Genomic DNA, 17,166 nt, shown 5'->3' with positions numbered 1-17,166 from the left:
TGTATACGACCGTCTCGCAACCGGCCCATAAATCAGACTCCGCTTCTTACGCGCCAATCGTTTGCCATCGCCATCGGGTCAGAGAGGATCTTGTCGACGCAATTCCGTTTGGCTACAATCTTTCTACGCGAGAAGATACTTTTTTTTTGTCCCGTCGTACGATACGATTCGTATACGATATCACGGCACGGTGATCACATACGGAAACTCCGCATTAATAATGAAAATAAATGAAGAAAGTACCTTTCAATGCTGATTCTACTATATGATTTATGTAAATTGATACTTTTACACGTCTATCGGTCATGTTTATTTGGATAATTTTCAAATCGCTCGTAAATGACATGGTATTTAAAGAAAAATGAGATTTTAGACTTAATAGGCTAATAATATTGCAGGTGATCCTTATATAAAAAAATAAATAGACCAGAGATTAAATCATGTTATTAAATTCATAAATTAAATTATAAATTATAAATTAAAAAATAAAAATAAGACGCCAGCTTCACACACGTTATTAAATAAATATTTTTTTTTTTTTTCAAAATATGGAGAGACCAATTTAATATGAGGCCAGATACCAAAGAGACCAGACAAATTATTATCAAATTTAATATATATAAATTTGTATAAAATAGATAATATGCTTTTGCACAGACATGAACGCGAGGTTGAGAACCATGATGTCATCTCGCGGTGAAGTCACGGAGAGGTCACTTTCGAGAATTAGACTCTATCGTGAGCGACAAGTGTTCAATATCACACGAAAACAATTAATAAATGCCGAGATAACTTCTCGAGGAATATACAGAATTCCATAATATTTTCTTACGCATTCTGTTCGCGTTATAGTACCTTGATTTTTATGGTTACGCGGGAAGGCACGTATTTTATAAAGTAGCACGATGGTTGTATGGAAAAGCGGAGAAACCAGAAATGACGACGTGGTCGATAGCGATGAACAAGCGAATGTCTTTTCTGGTTTCGAAATCGAATTATTTATTCTCAGAGCGATGCGATATTGGGACGGAGGAGACCGATCGTAAAATTCGAGGCTGATGGATCTTAAAGTTCCTCGGTTCTTCGTTTTGGTGGACCGTGGGGCGCAGACTGCTTCGGATAAGACCCCGAAATTGATGGCGAATAACGGCGTTAAATCCCGACTAAAATCGCACACAATTGGAGTGGGGATTACCGCGCTGTATGTCAATCGTGCGTATCTGTATGAATACGCACGCATACATATTCAACGTCGATTGGATTCTGTGTGTAGCAGTCGAGTAACGCAATACGGGGATTAATAGCGAAATTATACCATTAAGTAGACTCTGCGAGTGTCCGAACGCGCAAGATAAAAACTCGCCCGCTCATTTGAATGCCACGTGGGAATTTGTCGATCGGAATTTAGCAATCGGTTTTATATGCCACGGTTTAAAATTATCATCGACCGTCAACCTATTCTTGAACCGATATTTATTGAGTCGAGTGTGCTGAGCTTTTTTTCACAATTCCGCAAAAATATTGTAAACAGTGCGATTAATTTTCTTCCTTTTAATTGAATTCAATTATGATAAAATAATTCCGTTCTCAACAGGATCGCTGTATCGAACATATTTCCGCGTACTTCGAGGTTTATATAATTACATATTTTTGCTTATTGTGCGTGTGAAACCGAAGTCGCCCACAAACACATGATTCGTCGTGCGCATCGTCTATGAATAAACACGCGGGAGTCTACAGGTGCACGATTATCAATTTCGAAAAATCATATAAAGTTTGATAATAATCGTGCTATTTTAAATCCTCAACTATCGTGAGCGACAAGTGTTCAATATCACACGAAAACAATTAATAAAAAGAAAACTTTTTTCAAAATATAAAGACTAATGACCATAGACCATAGACCATAAACCATAAACCATAAACCATAAACCAGAGAGCAGAGAGCAGTAACCATAGACCAGAGACAAATTATATTATTAAATTTTTAATTAAAAAATAAAATGAGACCAGTTTTATACACACGTATTAATTTTTAAAGAATTTCTTCAAAATGTGAAGAGTCCAATTTTATCAAAATGCTTATATAATTATTTATTATTAATCCAAAATAAATTTCTTAAATTGCTATTTTGAAATATGGTGCTATCGCGATCGAGACGTAGTCATAAATTTTCATATCTTGTAAATGAGCTCATCGAGATAAGTGAAAAGAAATAAATAATTTCTTAGAAATCTGTGCCTTGACTTAAGAGAACGAATGTATTTCTTTTAAGATCTTTTTTCTAAATTATATAATGGAAAAAAAATTTTTTTTTTTTTTTTTTAGATTAAAATGAGCGAAAGGAAATCGAATACTTTGCGCAACTATAAAAACAAGATAGAAGCTTTGCAAAACTGAAAATAAAACATCGGTCGAGATTGATTTCACGGATATCCAATATAGAAGACAGGCTACATTTCGCTGAATTCCTTATGGAATTCTTTTGTCTGCTCGAATTCCTCGTTTACTCAGTGTCAGTCGCGCCAAATTAAATATCTTACTCGATATGGGGATTATTATAAAAAATCACAAACGATCGTTGCAACTCTAATCGCTTAAAACCACAAAAATGCTTCTTCACGGAAATTTAAGAACAGATCGTATCGATTGCAGCATGTATGTTTTGGGTGCGATTTCGATTGTAAATTATAGACCAACGCCTATGGTGATCTATAGAGAATAAATCACCAAACTCGTTATTTGAAATTTACAAACTGATTAACTGTGAGATATTCTCACGATCAGATTCTAGAATTTAGCATATATTTGTGTCACATCCTATATATATCTTATACATGTGTATATACACACACACATACATATATATATATATAATGCTAAAATTAAAATTTACAAAAAACAGTAATTAAACAGATAGGAAGCATTAAATAATAATAAAATTAATTATTTTACATTTATTAAAAAGCTGGAAATAAAATCTGTTTTCGTTTCGAATAGCTTGAGAGCCGCTGCTTGTCGATGCAACCGCGAGAGAATTACAAAACTATTCAAATTAGGCAGTCCGATTTCCGAAACGTCATTAGTTATCCGGACATTCGAGAGGACCAGGGCGCGCTCATTTAGAATTCCATTGATTTCGTAGGAAACGATCGTACGTGTATGTCACCAGTCCAGAAGCGATAACTATTTTTTGGGAAGTCGCAAGACGAGTTCGAAGAAAAGAGGAGAATTAAGATTGGAAGACCGAGCCACAATTCTACGTGGATATCGACGGAAAGGCAAATCCGTATTAATTTCGAGCGCGTAATCGTTTCGCTTGTAAAGATTTACTTAATTCGTTGCTACTTTCTCATATTTTAAATAGTTACATATGCTTGTAGAGAATGACAATAATGTGAAAAAATATCATAATGAATTAATTTATACGATACTTATCAATCTCTGCTTCTCTCTAAGGTATACATCATTAAGGTACGACGCACACTCTATTATGCATAATGGAGCAAAAGCCGAAAACAAATGTCTATAGTCATAGACTATTTATTTAGAGGAATAAAGTAAAGATGCAAAACGAATAAGAATAATAGCAGCGCGTCTCGAGGTTTTGAAATCGCAAAGTTGCGATATGCTCCAACTACAGATCTCTTATAATCGTGGATCCGAATGTACAGCTTTTGAAATCGGATCCGCCAGATATTCCTCGACTTGGGACCCGGGTTAGGGTCGAGTGAGGGAGAAGGGCCGCGAGAAAAGCACATCGTCTCAGTTACAATTTGTGTTCGCACTTAAAAGAAACATTACCTGGTGGGACCAGGTCGAGGATAGCGCGGACGCCTCGTGTGTGGTCCTACATAACGTTCCCCCGGCGGTATCTCGAATCGTTCGTTACCGATTCGATTGGAGTCGCATTCGGGGCACCTTCCAGTTGGGAGGAGACTCGCCCTTAAGAAGTGCTGCCACTTAAAAGTAGAGTTCCCCCCTCGATCTCATCGTCGCCGTAAAGGATACCCGGCAGATAGTGACGCGGTCGCTTTTTCAGAGTAGATCGCATAGAGAAGGAGACATTGACCTCATATGCCACGTTTTTGGAATAATTTTAAATTGTGTTCTATTTTGTTAGATAAACAATAATATAAAATATATAAATTAAGAGTTTAACTAGGCTCTGTAATATAAATATGAGAAGTAATATATATATATATATATATATATATATATATATATATATATATATTGATTTAGATATAATTATAAGAATATAATTTACTTCGTGAAAAATTTAACACCAAAGGCGCTGAATTAATTAAAATTTATTTTTCCTAATTTATATATTTTTCACTATATGTTTTTTGTATTAAGAAAATATTTGTAAACTTATAAAATACGAATGTTAGAAATAATTAATATATATATATATATATATATATATATATATATATCAAAATTTTTTTTTTAATTTGAATAGAATATATTATTGAGAAACAAAGCCATGTGTATACAGTAAAGTAAAAATAAGTTTCCAAATTTGTATTTTAAATGCTTTCATATTTAAAATGCTTTATTTATATTTCAAACGATTCAAATGTCGACCTCGATAAAATAAATGTTTTAATTTTTTATAAAATATATATATATAATATATATATATATATATATATATATATATATATATATATTATATATATATATTTTTGATAATGCAATATTTTATAAAATACCAGAAAAAATCTAAATAATCCAATCTGCGGTTAAAAATCAAAATTTCGCAAAGATTTAGCAACAACAATTAATCTTTTCGGACTTGGGCAATCTGATGTTTCCCAGAGAAAACTAATGCATATATGCGGCTTTTTTCGCTATAAAACGATGCCTCTATTCAGCATCATATTCAGTATTCACGTTCGGTTCGAAAACCACGTGCATACAGATGCAACCACAAAAAAATTAGGTCAGTATTGTTTGTTTGTCATTTAATCTTTTCGGACATTTACCTATATTGGGTTTAAGATGAATATAATGTGTATATAAAACTTGTGTACATCCGCTTATTTTTGTCACGCTTTCTCATCATCAGTAAAAACGAGAGTGTTTAAACAGAAAAATAATTAGTTATTGATCTCAGACACAGATTCGGAACGCAAGAGAAATAATTCACAGAAATAATTCTCACGGCTGACTTTAAGACACTCGCGATTACATCTCCGCTTATATTCGGCGACGATTTCGCGCGCGCGACATTTAACATACGCAGTGTCCTCGATACGATTCCAAATAATCTTGGCAATTGATCGCCGCAAGTCCGGCGATTAAGTCGCGCGTTTTAATGTTAGCCACCGGCGTCAGTCGCTTTCATAACTTAAATGTAGCCTTTCACATTTTATGGTAATTACCGTCGCTAAATTATCACCGCGAGCGAAATGAATTTTCGGTACCGAGAGGAGACTTAAAGTATGCAAACTTATCACTTTCCGTAATGGAGAGATTTAATGTTCCCGAGCCCACGTTATTAAACCTTTGATGTTCGCACAAATTTTTAATATATACAGTGTCTCCACTGTGATTTTCTTTATTAAATAATTTTAAGATACGAAAATTAGTACGAAATTTCAAGATTGTAAAGAAATTCGGGATAAAAAAAAAATACGAGACGAGCGTTCTATAATAAAATTGCAAACGATACATCCGATAAATCCAATTAGCCAGATTGATGTTACGACGAAAATTTGAAATTCAAATTTCAATCCAACATAAACATAGAATTGATTCATTTGGAAATCCGTCAAAATCAATCTGTTACATAAACAATTTATAATGAACGACACGCGCATTTGAATTCGGCCGAAGTGAGTCATCGCGTCGTCGTCGTCGTCGTTAAAATCCGATGACGAGGAGCGCGAGAAGTAGGACACGATAAATCTGAAACACGGCGGCAACGATAAATGTTAATCCGCCTCCATTTATGCGACGTGACGCTACTATATGCAAAGAGGGGTCGCGCGCGACCACAGAACGGAGTAGATATAAGTATAAACGTTGGCGCGAATACGTGGGCACTTAATCGCGCGTCTTACGCGGACCACACCGGAGACGATACGCCTCGAAGGATATCATCGGAACGCGTTATCGCGACCTATTAGACACGCTCGTCTTACGACCTGTCGTAACCGAGTCTACTCTATGTCGCTTTACCGGTTCTTGACTTACACTTATCCCTGGGAAGAGAGCGAGAGAGGGAGATATACTAAAGATAGAGAGATGCGGAACGAGTATGAGCGACAGAGGTAGGAAGGACGACGGCGACAAGAAGGACCGAGATAGGTCGAGGGTCAATTTCTTTCGTAGTTCCAGCATCGTTGCTGGAACGAGGCGTCAGGTGTCCTTGGCCGTCGATGGCGATTACGAGAAATCGACGCGTGTTGAGCGACAGCAAATGCCGGGAAAACGATAGCGATAATCAATCGATAAAACGTCGTTCTAAAGGTCTCATGATTTATCCTCTATAAACGACGCGGATAAAAGGATCCTCTCGAGTAATCGATCGCTGTTGCGGGAACACGACGCGGACCTCGATGAGGAGAAATATATCGAACTGCTGTGGTATTACGAATAAATCAGAACCGACGTAACAGGATGCAAACGTTTCGGCGAGAATCTGCCGAATCTTGCGTAATCACTGTGTTCCACTATGTAATATTTCGCAAGCTACATCGTTCTCTCGACGTCTGGTATACTTTTTATTCGATTTTAAATATATCTGGAAAATATATAACTTTGCGATTTTATGTTTCAACATAAAAATAAATTGTAAGAATTTATGTATGTCATAGGTATATCTATATGCAATACCTTTTGATTATCTGATATACCACCAATCTTATAAAAGTTTGTCCGTGAATAAATTAATAATGATCAAAACAAGAGAAAATTAAATTGTTTAACTAAACAAAATACATTTCTAAAAATACAGCTGACTCATAAAAAGCGCTACCAAAATTATACACGAATTTACGACTTTTTAATAATACGAAATTATTTTTAGAAATGTATTTTGTTAGAAAAGTATCGATTTATTCCAACTGTTCTTTTTTATCACCCTCAGCTGTTATAGTTAACAGTCCGCCGAATAAGATACGAATTCGAAATGGCTATACATGAGATCGTCGTCGTACGTACATCTATTAGCTCGCTAAATGTGCGTCCAATTACCGATGGGACCACCATGTAATACGAGCTTTAATGTTCACAGGCAGCGGCTTATTAGCCGCGAGAACGAGGAAAAGAGCGACGAGAGAGAAGAGAACTTCCTACGCGCGGAGACGAGACGAGCGATGAAGAATGCGAAAGAGCCGATATCCCGAGGAAGATCGATGGAGGAAAGAAAAAAGGAGCCGGTATTCGCGTGGCGAGCTACTGTCGGGCATTGACAGATCTATGGAACCGCTACCAGTTTTTCTCTCCGCGGCGGTCTCGATCTGACGCGATCATGTTGCGTCGATTTCCGCGCGCAGCATGATCGCGTTTAAGAATCTCGCGCTGACGACTTCCCGGGAGCGATGCCGGTGGCTCTTTTAACTCGTGCAGCTTTAATGAATTATTACACGCACGGTGTGAAGCGGCGAGCGTGATACATACGTGTAGACACGTGGCAATTAATACGCATCATCGTAAAAAATGAAAATTTCTCGTCGTTTCTATGCTCAATATACATAGGAACACTTTAGAACTTACCGAAATTTATTTTTCCAAGCCAAATAAGCCATAAACCAAAGTTTATTTTTCATATTAGTTTGGTTTTTCCTATTATTAGTTTTATTTTTTCTCAGATTTTTGAACATTATTTTGATTACGTGTAATCAATAAATTATTTTAGAAAGCTCAATAAGAGATATAATATATAATTATAGAGAGAGACACAGAACATTTTAATAGCCACATCAAGTGCACCGGTAGCATAAATATTAAGTACATGAAGTCAAATTTAAAACACTTATTTCCATTCCCTTGCTCTTTAAATAAATAGCTGTATCTAAATGTATCATATAAATTCGACAAACGTGAAAAGAGACAAATTAAATTTAGACATAGGCAAAACAATTAAAAGTGATACGTGAACTTGATTGTTTGGAAAATAATGAATTACAAATATGTAAACGCAATATAATTTTGTTCATTATTTTCCAATTTGTAATTTAGAAATATAAAAAAATTTTTAACATATTAAAAATAAAATTATAAAATTATATATATTACTATAATATTAATGTTAGAGTTGAAATATATATATATATATATATATATATATATATAATGCTATAGTCGAGATATATATCAATACCAAAAAAAATATAAGAAGGACTCTAAAGAAAGTGACGGATTAATGCACTACAATTTTTTAAATACTTATTCTGATATACAGTATTTTTTTTTTATACCAACGCATCAAATCATATTAATATTTTATTGATCTCTTAATATATCTTGTTCGATTTACGATTCACGTAATACAGAGCATCCATATTTGCCAGAAATGGTAATGAGAACATCGATGTGGAATGTCAGTGCTTTTACGTCGACGTTGACCTTTACGCGTCTTCGATGATTAGCGGAGAGAGGAATGGACCTGCATAACGCTCGTCGGTCCGAGCAGATTATCGTAACAGATCTCAAGCGCAGGTTACGATGGCACGAGATACTTATCTCTCGATTTGCGGTCGGAATTCTCGTCGCGAAAAAATTCGTTCACCATGCGCGACAGATTTTCGCGGTCGAGAAGCGGAGCGATTACGCGACACACACGACGAACGCGTCCTTCGATTTATGAGCCAATAAAATCCTCCTTCGAATCGTCTTTACGACTCGGGGAACGTAAGAGCGATTGCCTCGTGTCTCTTATCGGAGGAATATTAATGGAGACCATGTATGAAGTGTGCTTCTCGGATTTCGTATTCGTCGCTAAATCGGTATGTCGAGCTTCAGAATTGCGTCTCGATTTCTGTTTCAAATATCAAGATATAGACAAGCATTATATTGTTATTATTAAAAGGTAAAAAAAAAGGCGACCAGTTAAGGGCACGCCATTCCAAAAATTCCAAAAATTATCCATTGCAAACCCATGTACAATAGAATCCTATCCTATTGCAAACCCATGTACAATAGAATCCTATCGATAGGAGTCGTATAATGAATCAGTAAAAATTTAAATTTGCAAATGTAGAATCGTACCATAAAAAAACTTATCTTTTAAAAAAAAAGATAAACAAGATGCCAAGTCCATGCGCCATGTGAAAAAGTGTTAAACAAAAAAGTATTTTTAAATAAAAAAATCTATCAATTGACAAAAATTTATGTTCTAAAATTAATATCTCTACAAAAAGTAATGTCCAAAAATTGCGCGAATAAATAAACATTTTTATAATATTAAATACAAAAATAAATATGCTAACAATTACTATATATACATATTTTCATAATTATCAAACTTAAAAATATAATATTGTTACCAAAGAAGAAAGCACTATTTAAAAACTCTAAAAGTTCATAATTTGTTAAATTAGTAATTAAATACTGCATCTTGTATAATTTTTAAGCTTTATTCTTTTATTTTTCTTTATTTAATTGAATAGATATTAACATCCAATGTAGCATACAGAATAAATTAACAACCAAAGAAATAAATCTTAACTTTGAAATATATTTTTGTTTCTTTTAAATATCTATCAACTGAATTTTGTACTACTATTAATATGAATTCTTTATCTGGTGCCACCATAATTTCATGTTTTTTGCTACGTATGCGCAAAAACATCCAATATTAACATCCAATGTAGCATACAGAATAAATTAACAACCAAAGAAATAAATCTTAACTTTGAAATATATTTTTGTTTCTTTTAAATATCAATCAACTGAATTTTGTACTACTATTAATATGAATTCTTTATCTGGTGCCACCATAATTTCATGTTTTTTGCTACGTATGCGCAAAAACATCCAATATTAACATCCAATGTAGCATACAGAATAAATTAACAACCAAAGAAATAAATCTTAACTTTGAAATATATTTTTGTTTCTTTTAAATATCAATCAACTGAATTTTGTACTACTATTAATATGAATTCTTTATCTGGTGCCACCATAATTTCATGTTTTTTGCTACGTATGCGCAAAAACATCCAATATTAACATCCAATGTAGCATACAGAATAAATTAACAACCAAAGAAATAAATCTTAACTTTGAAATATATTTTTGTTTCTTTTAAATATCAATCAACTGGATTTTGTACTACTATTAATATGAATTCTTTATCTGGTGCCACCATAATTTCATGTTTTTTGCTACGTATGCGCAAGAAAGTTAAATCATTTGTTGGATTCAAGTCACGTACGACAGAACGAGCTTTATCTGACAATTGGCTTATCAAACCTGCGTATTGAACTGTTGTCGTATTATCTAATGTTGACTTTATAGGAATACCTAATACAGTGTGACGTGACAAATTGAAATTGTCCGTCACAAGGGCTGAATGGCCCGATCGGGGGAAGGCACGGGACCTCTGCTCTCCCGAGACAGCGAGAGAGACAGAGAGAGAGAGAGCGTGCGTGCGAAAAGCGCGGGACCGGACGCGATCCCGCTGCTACGCGTTTTCGTGTATTTTTTTTTGTTGTTAGGAGTTTGTTTGGAGAAGTTAGGATTATTTCGGCGGCAGACAGGATGTGCGACGAGTCTCAGCCGAGAGAGAAACTCAGAGAGGAAAGATAGGAGAGCATGGGAAGCAGGACGACGGGGACCCCCTTCGTCAGGGACACGCTCGGTAAGCCAAGATCAACCATTTCTCCACCGAATATCCGACAACGGAGTAGGTGCCACTGCCTCAAAAATTTGTACCTTCCAGGAGCGAGCAGGGGATGGCCACTCGGGTGCAACAAGCACCCGAGTCCCCGCATACGGAGCGCCGGCAGGAGAGCTGCCGCCCCCGGGACTTCCGGAATCCCGAAGGAGAGCAAGGAGCGGCCCTGCCGTGCGCTGCCGCGACGACCGCCTACGAGGGGCAACCCGCGGATCAGGACTCCGCGGGTAAGGATAATTACGCGCGCGGCCGCAAGGATCACCGAGGCCACGCGCGCGGCCGACCTGATAGCGCCGCGAGTGGCCTATCTAAGTAATTGGGTCACCGACGTGTCTTCTCAGGGCCCCCGGTTCGGCACTGTCTAGCGAGCGCCCGAGGAGAGCAGAAGTCCCGAGCTGAAGCGCAACTCAGAGAGAGCGAGAGAGGAGCGGACGCCAAGGAGCGTCATAGGACTGGTGAGACGACGTGGTCATCCTGCTGTCGCCGAATTAAGGTAGTAGGGTGGATGGGTTCCGAATCATTTATCGTTAATAGATTACGCTGGACTTAGTTGCCGGCCGTTTTAAAAATTTTCGAGAGATTCGTTTATTGTCGAGTCGCGTTAGTAACGTCGCGAGACCCTATTGGGAGAAATTACGACCCATCCACTCTCTCGCGTTTCCGCATATTCTCTCTCCCGCGTGGACAGTCCTCGCGCGTAACATTGTCGCGCGAAAATTACCGCGAATTACGCGTTGCCGATTATTGTTCGAAGCGAAAATCAAAGAGCTCATAAACGCTTTCAGGCTCATTAAAGTATTATTGATAATGTAAAGTATTAATGTTGTAAAGTCTTGAGGTTGTAAAGGCTTAAACGAAAAGGCGTGATTACGTTTGATTTTGTGTGTGTGGAATTTATGTACGGCGCACGCGGTGCGCCCTTACGCCGGCCCCTTTGTTGTCGCGCATACCGCGCGGATCACGCGCCCGCGGCGTGGAGCCATATACCCGGTGGCGCGTTGTCGATTTAATTAATCGTCTTTTCGTTATTGGGGACCCTACTTTGTTGCCGCGAATTGGTTAAAGATTATTCATAACTCGGCACGGCGAACCACAGGGCGTAGTGCCCCACCGAACTCTCAATCGTGCGTCTGTGCACGCCGCTTATTTCTCTATATTATATACTCATGTGTCTTGTGAACCAAAGTTAAATATATGTTTTACTAACTTTAATTCCTAGGGTGATTTCTTGCCGCCACGCACCCGAACCCTTACCCGCACAGAGGCTAGCCGAGCGGGAAAGTTGCCGTCGCGATCTCTCTCTCTCTCCCGCGATTGACGCCCGCGAAAGGGCTGGGACTAGGAAGTCCGAGTAAATTAAGACTTAGCGTCCCGCGAATTTATTAATTGAGAGACGGTGCGGCTGTCGCACCTGGCGCCCAACTAAATTGAGATTTTAGTTTTCTCTTTATTATTTTTCTTTTGTTGCAAAATATATTTTTTTTTTCTTTTTTTTTGGTGATCGAACGGAGAGATCGCGCCGAAGGTAACCGATATTCCACAGGAGACTTTTTTTCCTTCCGCGACGAATGGATATTCGCTGCGAATTCCGCGCGATACGGTTATAACAGATATAATTTTATAAATTTTTGTTTACAACTACAAGTAAATCATGTCAATGATCTCATGTAATACCTTCTGCATTCACCACTATTGTTCCAACTACCCTTTTATGAGACTGAATTCGTTTCATAGTTTCTTCAACCTCTTATAAATTATTTCATCGAAATTTATTAATAAAATTTTTATTTTAAATATTCCAATAACGGAAGCAAATAATATGGAATAAATGCGTTCTTTAATTGTAGGCTGCATATGTGGTGGATGACTGTAAGTCCGACAAAATTCCAATATTCCATGGGAATCTATCAAAATCCATATTGTCATACTTAGCCAATGTATTACGCAATATATGATGGTATATACAGGCCAGATAAATTAAATTATGTCGCCGATATTTCTTCCTCGCAATTATCAAATGAAACTTCACTAAAAAAATTATTAAATTAATAAATATTTATTTCAATACTGCCTAATAAATCATTTATTTGAAATTAATGATTTGATTAGAAAAAATACTTATTTGATATAAGAAAATCTTTTTCAAAACAGATAAATATCTATTTATTTAAAATAAAAAGCAGTATTAAAGCAGTGTAAAATAAATATGCATTCGAATTCAATAAATGTATTTTCAGTGTAGTAGAAAGCAAACGATTTATGTATTTTATTTTTCCTCGAAAATCTTTTATAGAGTTTCAGAAACATACCGACAGATAAGTCACGGATAAGCACTGTTGAGAGGCAATCATGGTAGCACATCGAATCGCATACAAGGGCGACTTCTTGTCATATACCTATGTATATCGTAATCTTTCACTCCCGATGATCGCATGCGTAACGATGCGTACAGCCTCGTTACGACGTGCAACTAGACGATCGTCCCTGTGCAAACAACTTTTGCAATAATTATCTTGTCGACATGCGGTACGCGTAGCCTTGGGCAGAAAGTTATTACGATCTAATCGAACGATTCCAATTGACCGGACGTGATTGGTATCAGATACCACAAGTTACTATTAAACATCGAGTTCTACGGTATGATAATCTCTGTCTTCAAGAAGAGGGAAATGGAGAGATTGAAGAGATTAAAGATAAAAGTGATGCAGGCTAAAAATGCATTTAAGAAACTTAAAACGCAAAAAATTCTCAAATCTTAAATCTTACATTATATTTCGTTTCCTTATGTATTCAGTGAATGTGGGTCCATGTAAGTATTACAGTTAACAACCGTATTTATATATATGTACATAACGGGTAAAGAGCGCAGTGTTCTTCGCGGCGAATTAAGGCGTAAAATAAATTATATTTTTAAATGTAATGTGTACCTGCGCGAGTAAAGGTACCGCGTAAATTTAGCGTATCACGAGTGTGATATAAAAGGTAAGGAATGCCGTCCTGCCTCGCGGATCTGAGCATGAATTAAGCGGTTCGCGGTCCCTTTTTCCATCGACGCGCGAAAAGTGAAAGCAGATAAAAACGTTTCACCGAGTGAATCCTTATAAGAGAGCCGGACACACGATGTGGCGGATTACGTATATCACAATGCGTACCGTTGCGGGTATCGTCGTCCAATGGGACGTCTCCACCGCCGATTAAGAGCGGATCGACGCAGATGCGCATGCAAATTAATAAGTCCCTTAACACGGTTAACGCGGTATGTCAACACTTTCGAAAAATTGCAAGCGAAATTCGTTCTTCCGTATCGCAATCTTTTCCACATAAGTTTAATATAAATGTATGAAGCTGGGCGGCTCATTTTGTGGAAATAAATAGTTCCGACTCTATTTTCAGTAATTCTTGATAATTTAAAAAATAGTTCTGATTATTAAAACAATGAAAATGCCTTAAGACAATGTGAGACACCAATTTTATGCAGCATTCTATTTTATCATACGGTATTCTTTTATTAGTAATTATCAGAAAATTAAAATTGTAGATTTATTATTCATAAGTTTAAAAAAAAATTTTGCCTTTTAAAAGTAAAACAATATTAATAAAACTAAAATTCTTAATTCAAGATTCTTATAATTTTTATAGATATTTAAGTGAAACGTTAGTCGATTTTCATTTCTACTTATTTTAAAACAGTTATCGTATAGTTCTATTATATATACATTACCTTTCACAAAACTCCACAAAATTTTGATAATTAAACATTTAGAAATTTTTTGAAACAATTATTTTGCTCGAAAGATCTGTATCTACGGATGTAAGATGAAATGTCGATTCAAGGCAGATTCCAAATAATTAACTTATAGTATAATTATCATTGTTTTAAATTTAATATTTAGGTACAATTAATTACTGTTTGTATCATGTTTTATTTTGTTTATATTTCCCTAAAAATATAAAATTATATACAGCATTATTTTTAATTTTTCGCTACTTCTTACAAAAGATATAACAGCTATTTTTTAAGAAATTGTTAAACAGCCAATCGGATACAACAAAAAATCATTTATAATTACTTTTTATTTTGTTTGTTTTTTAAGTATATATATTTTTATTACATATATAGCATTTTTATTTGTAACTTATACAGGATAACTTGGCCGTTTTTCGAGCTATCGTCAAATGACCATTTGACAAAGGATTGTTTGTATTCGTCTGTATTACTTTTCATTTTTTTATTCTTTCAACATATATTATATTTTTTAATTTTTAATTACTTTTTATAAAAGATAACTTAATATTTTTTTAAGATACCATTAAAACAGCTTTAAAAAAATTGTTTGCAACAGTCTGTACCTTTTTTTATTGCATTTGTATCTTAAATAATACAAAATTATACATATATAGAATTTTATATTTTTAACTTTTTATTTTGTTAACTACTTCTTATAAAAAGTAACTTAGCAATTTTTTAAGTTGGTCAACGGGGATTTGTTTGGAATTGTTATTTTCTTTGTATTCCATGGTTAACAGAACTGATTTTGCTTCTCGCCATGCTCGTCAAAGAACTTCAAGAACTCTTGCATTATTAAAATCTGAATGTGGTTACTCTTGTCAAATAACGATGTCGGGCGTCGACAACGATTCCAGCTGGGCGATTAAATTGGTAAGGACGTTATCATAGCCTTTGGAATTTCCTGATAAGCGCGTGCCGTCGTCACAATAAATTTATATGCGATTATCGCTGACTATGATGTTAGTCTTGTCGACGATGTCAATCGTCACCGACGATACCAGCTGGACGATTAAATTGGCAAGGACGTTACCATAGCCCGTGTAACTTCCTGACAAACGTGCCATCGTCGCGATTATTGGATCTATTGCTGACTATGACGTTACTTTTGTCGACGATTCCGGCTGGGCGATTAAATTAGCATGGACGTTACAATAGTCTTCGGAACTTCCTGACGAATATGCCGTCGTTGTGATAAATTTGTATGCGATTATTGGATTTATCGCTGACTATAATGTCACCCTTGCTGTTGCAGGTTAATTCTCATACGTGAGATGTTTTCGATGTTGTTCTCATCAAAGTGGCCGATGAGCTGGATATTCGTGCTTTTGATAAGTTGTAAGTCGGCTTTTCTATTCGAGACGACGATGTTGCACTCGTAATTTTCTATCGGATGACCGTGCGGCATCGGTTGCATCAATTGTTAATTGAGTCTGTACAAAAAGTGCTGCGATAAATTTGCAATCGCGATTCGACGATAGACGATTCTTGATCGTGCCTGGACTGTTCAGTAAGATATTTCCGTCGTTTAGCAATCACGGTCAACACATTAATTGTCAGTACTCTTAAACAAGATCCAATTCTCTTGTCAGATAGTCTTCAGCTTCGAATCTGGACGGATCTGCCAGATCTCAGCCAACACCATGTCTTTCCTCTTCAAAAGGTCGTCGAGACTATATACACGTAAGAATGGGAAATTGAAATATTGAAGAATCTTGCTTTTCTGGTCAATGCGGATCAGGTTGACTGTTTCTCTGGTAAGAAGCTTTCGTAACAATATTTATTGATGTTCGTACACCCATGGTCTGTCGTTCACACCGTTGTCCAACTTTAATATAGAGTAAATATCCTTTATAATACAACTTATCCGTTTTTAAAGATATTGTAAAACGTCCAATGAGATTCGACAGAATCATTTGTAATCGAATATATCGTTTTTTATTTCATATATGTACGAAAAAAAGGTACAAAACTATAACATTTTTTATTTAATTTTTAAGTATCCTTTATAAAAAGTAACTTGCCTATTTTTAAAGATATCGTAAAACGGCCAAATTCGGTAAAAACAAAATTCAACCGAAAATTATTGTATCCATTTGTACTGTTTTTGATTTTATATTTTGGAGAATTTGTTCATTCTTTAATTTTTAAATATCTTTTGTAAGAAATACCTTGGCTGTTTTTAAGGGCATCGTGAAACGAGATTCAAACAAGAATTATTTGTACCGCTTTTAATTTTATTATGTTTCAAACAGAAAAAAAATTATAGCATTCTTAATTTTTTAAGTACTTTTAATAAAAATAATTTTTTAATAAATAAAAATAATTTCTATATATTCCACAAAGTTTTGAAGAAAAATATTAGTATAGAAATATAATATAATATAATAGAAATATAATATAATAAAAATACAATTTTATAAAATTAGATTTAATTTTAATTATCTCTATATTTTATTTAATATATTTTGTATAGTTTATCAGTTTATACCGAATGATATAAATACTGTTGCTGCAGTCGCA

At 35.5% G+C, this 17,166-nt stretch overlaps 2 protein-coding genes and 1 long non-coding RNA gene across 3 annotated transcripts in view; 1 reads left to right on the top strand and 2 right to left on the bottom strand.

Annotated features, from left to right (window-relative positions):
* LOC114943591 (uncharacterized) overlaps window positions 1-17,166 on the bottom strand; it is a 424,129-nt gene that overhangs the window by 300,937 nt on the left and 106,026 nt on the right. The window lies entirely within an intron of this gene.
* LOC146725224 (uncharacterized) overlaps window positions 1-17,166 on the top strand; it is a 76,204-nt gene that overhangs the window by 54,534 nt on the left and 4,504 nt on the right. The gene's annotated exons all lie outside the window — the stretch shown is intronic.
* On the bottom strand, window positions 9,740-16,051 carry LOC146725225 (dynein light chain roadblock-type 2-like). The gene is made up of 3 exons (XM_085483546.1): window positions 15,913-16,051; window positions 12,531-12,602; window positions 9,740-10,483 (listed from the first exon to the last, which is right to left on the bottom strand). The coding sequence occupies exons 1-3, from the start codon at window positions 16,049-16,051 to the stop codon at window positions 10,272-10,274; spliced, it is 423 nt and encodes a 140-aa protein (XP_085339672.1). The 3' UTR covers window positions 9,740-10,271.

This window comes from Nylanderia fulva, unplaced genomic scaffold, assembly GCF_048542155.1.
Source record: "Nylanderia fulva isolate GAGA-0341 unplaced genomic scaffold, ASM4854215v1 Scaffold10, whole genome shotgun sequence".
NCBI lineage: Eukaryota > Metazoa > Arthropoda > Insecta > Hymenoptera > Formicidae > Nylanderia > Nylanderia fulva.
This window is presented reverse-complemented; position numbering and strand designations above follow the sequence as displayed.

What these genes read in the sequence shown, in the direction of transcription:
- LOC146725225 (XM_085483546.1), bottom strand. Translation starts at nt 16,051, where the DNA reads ATGCCGCACGGTCATCCGATAGAAAATTACGAGTGCAACATCGTCGTC. An exon ending in CAACATCGAAAACATCTCAC is followed by an intron (nt 12,603 to 15,912) that starts GTATGAGAATTA and finishes ATAATTTATAAG; the next exon opens with AGGTTGAAGAAACTATGAAA. An exon ending in AATAGTGGTGAATGCAGAAG is followed by an intron (nt 10,484 to 12,530) that starts GTATTACATGAG and finishes ACACTGTATTAG; the next exon opens with GTATTCCTATAAAGTCAACA.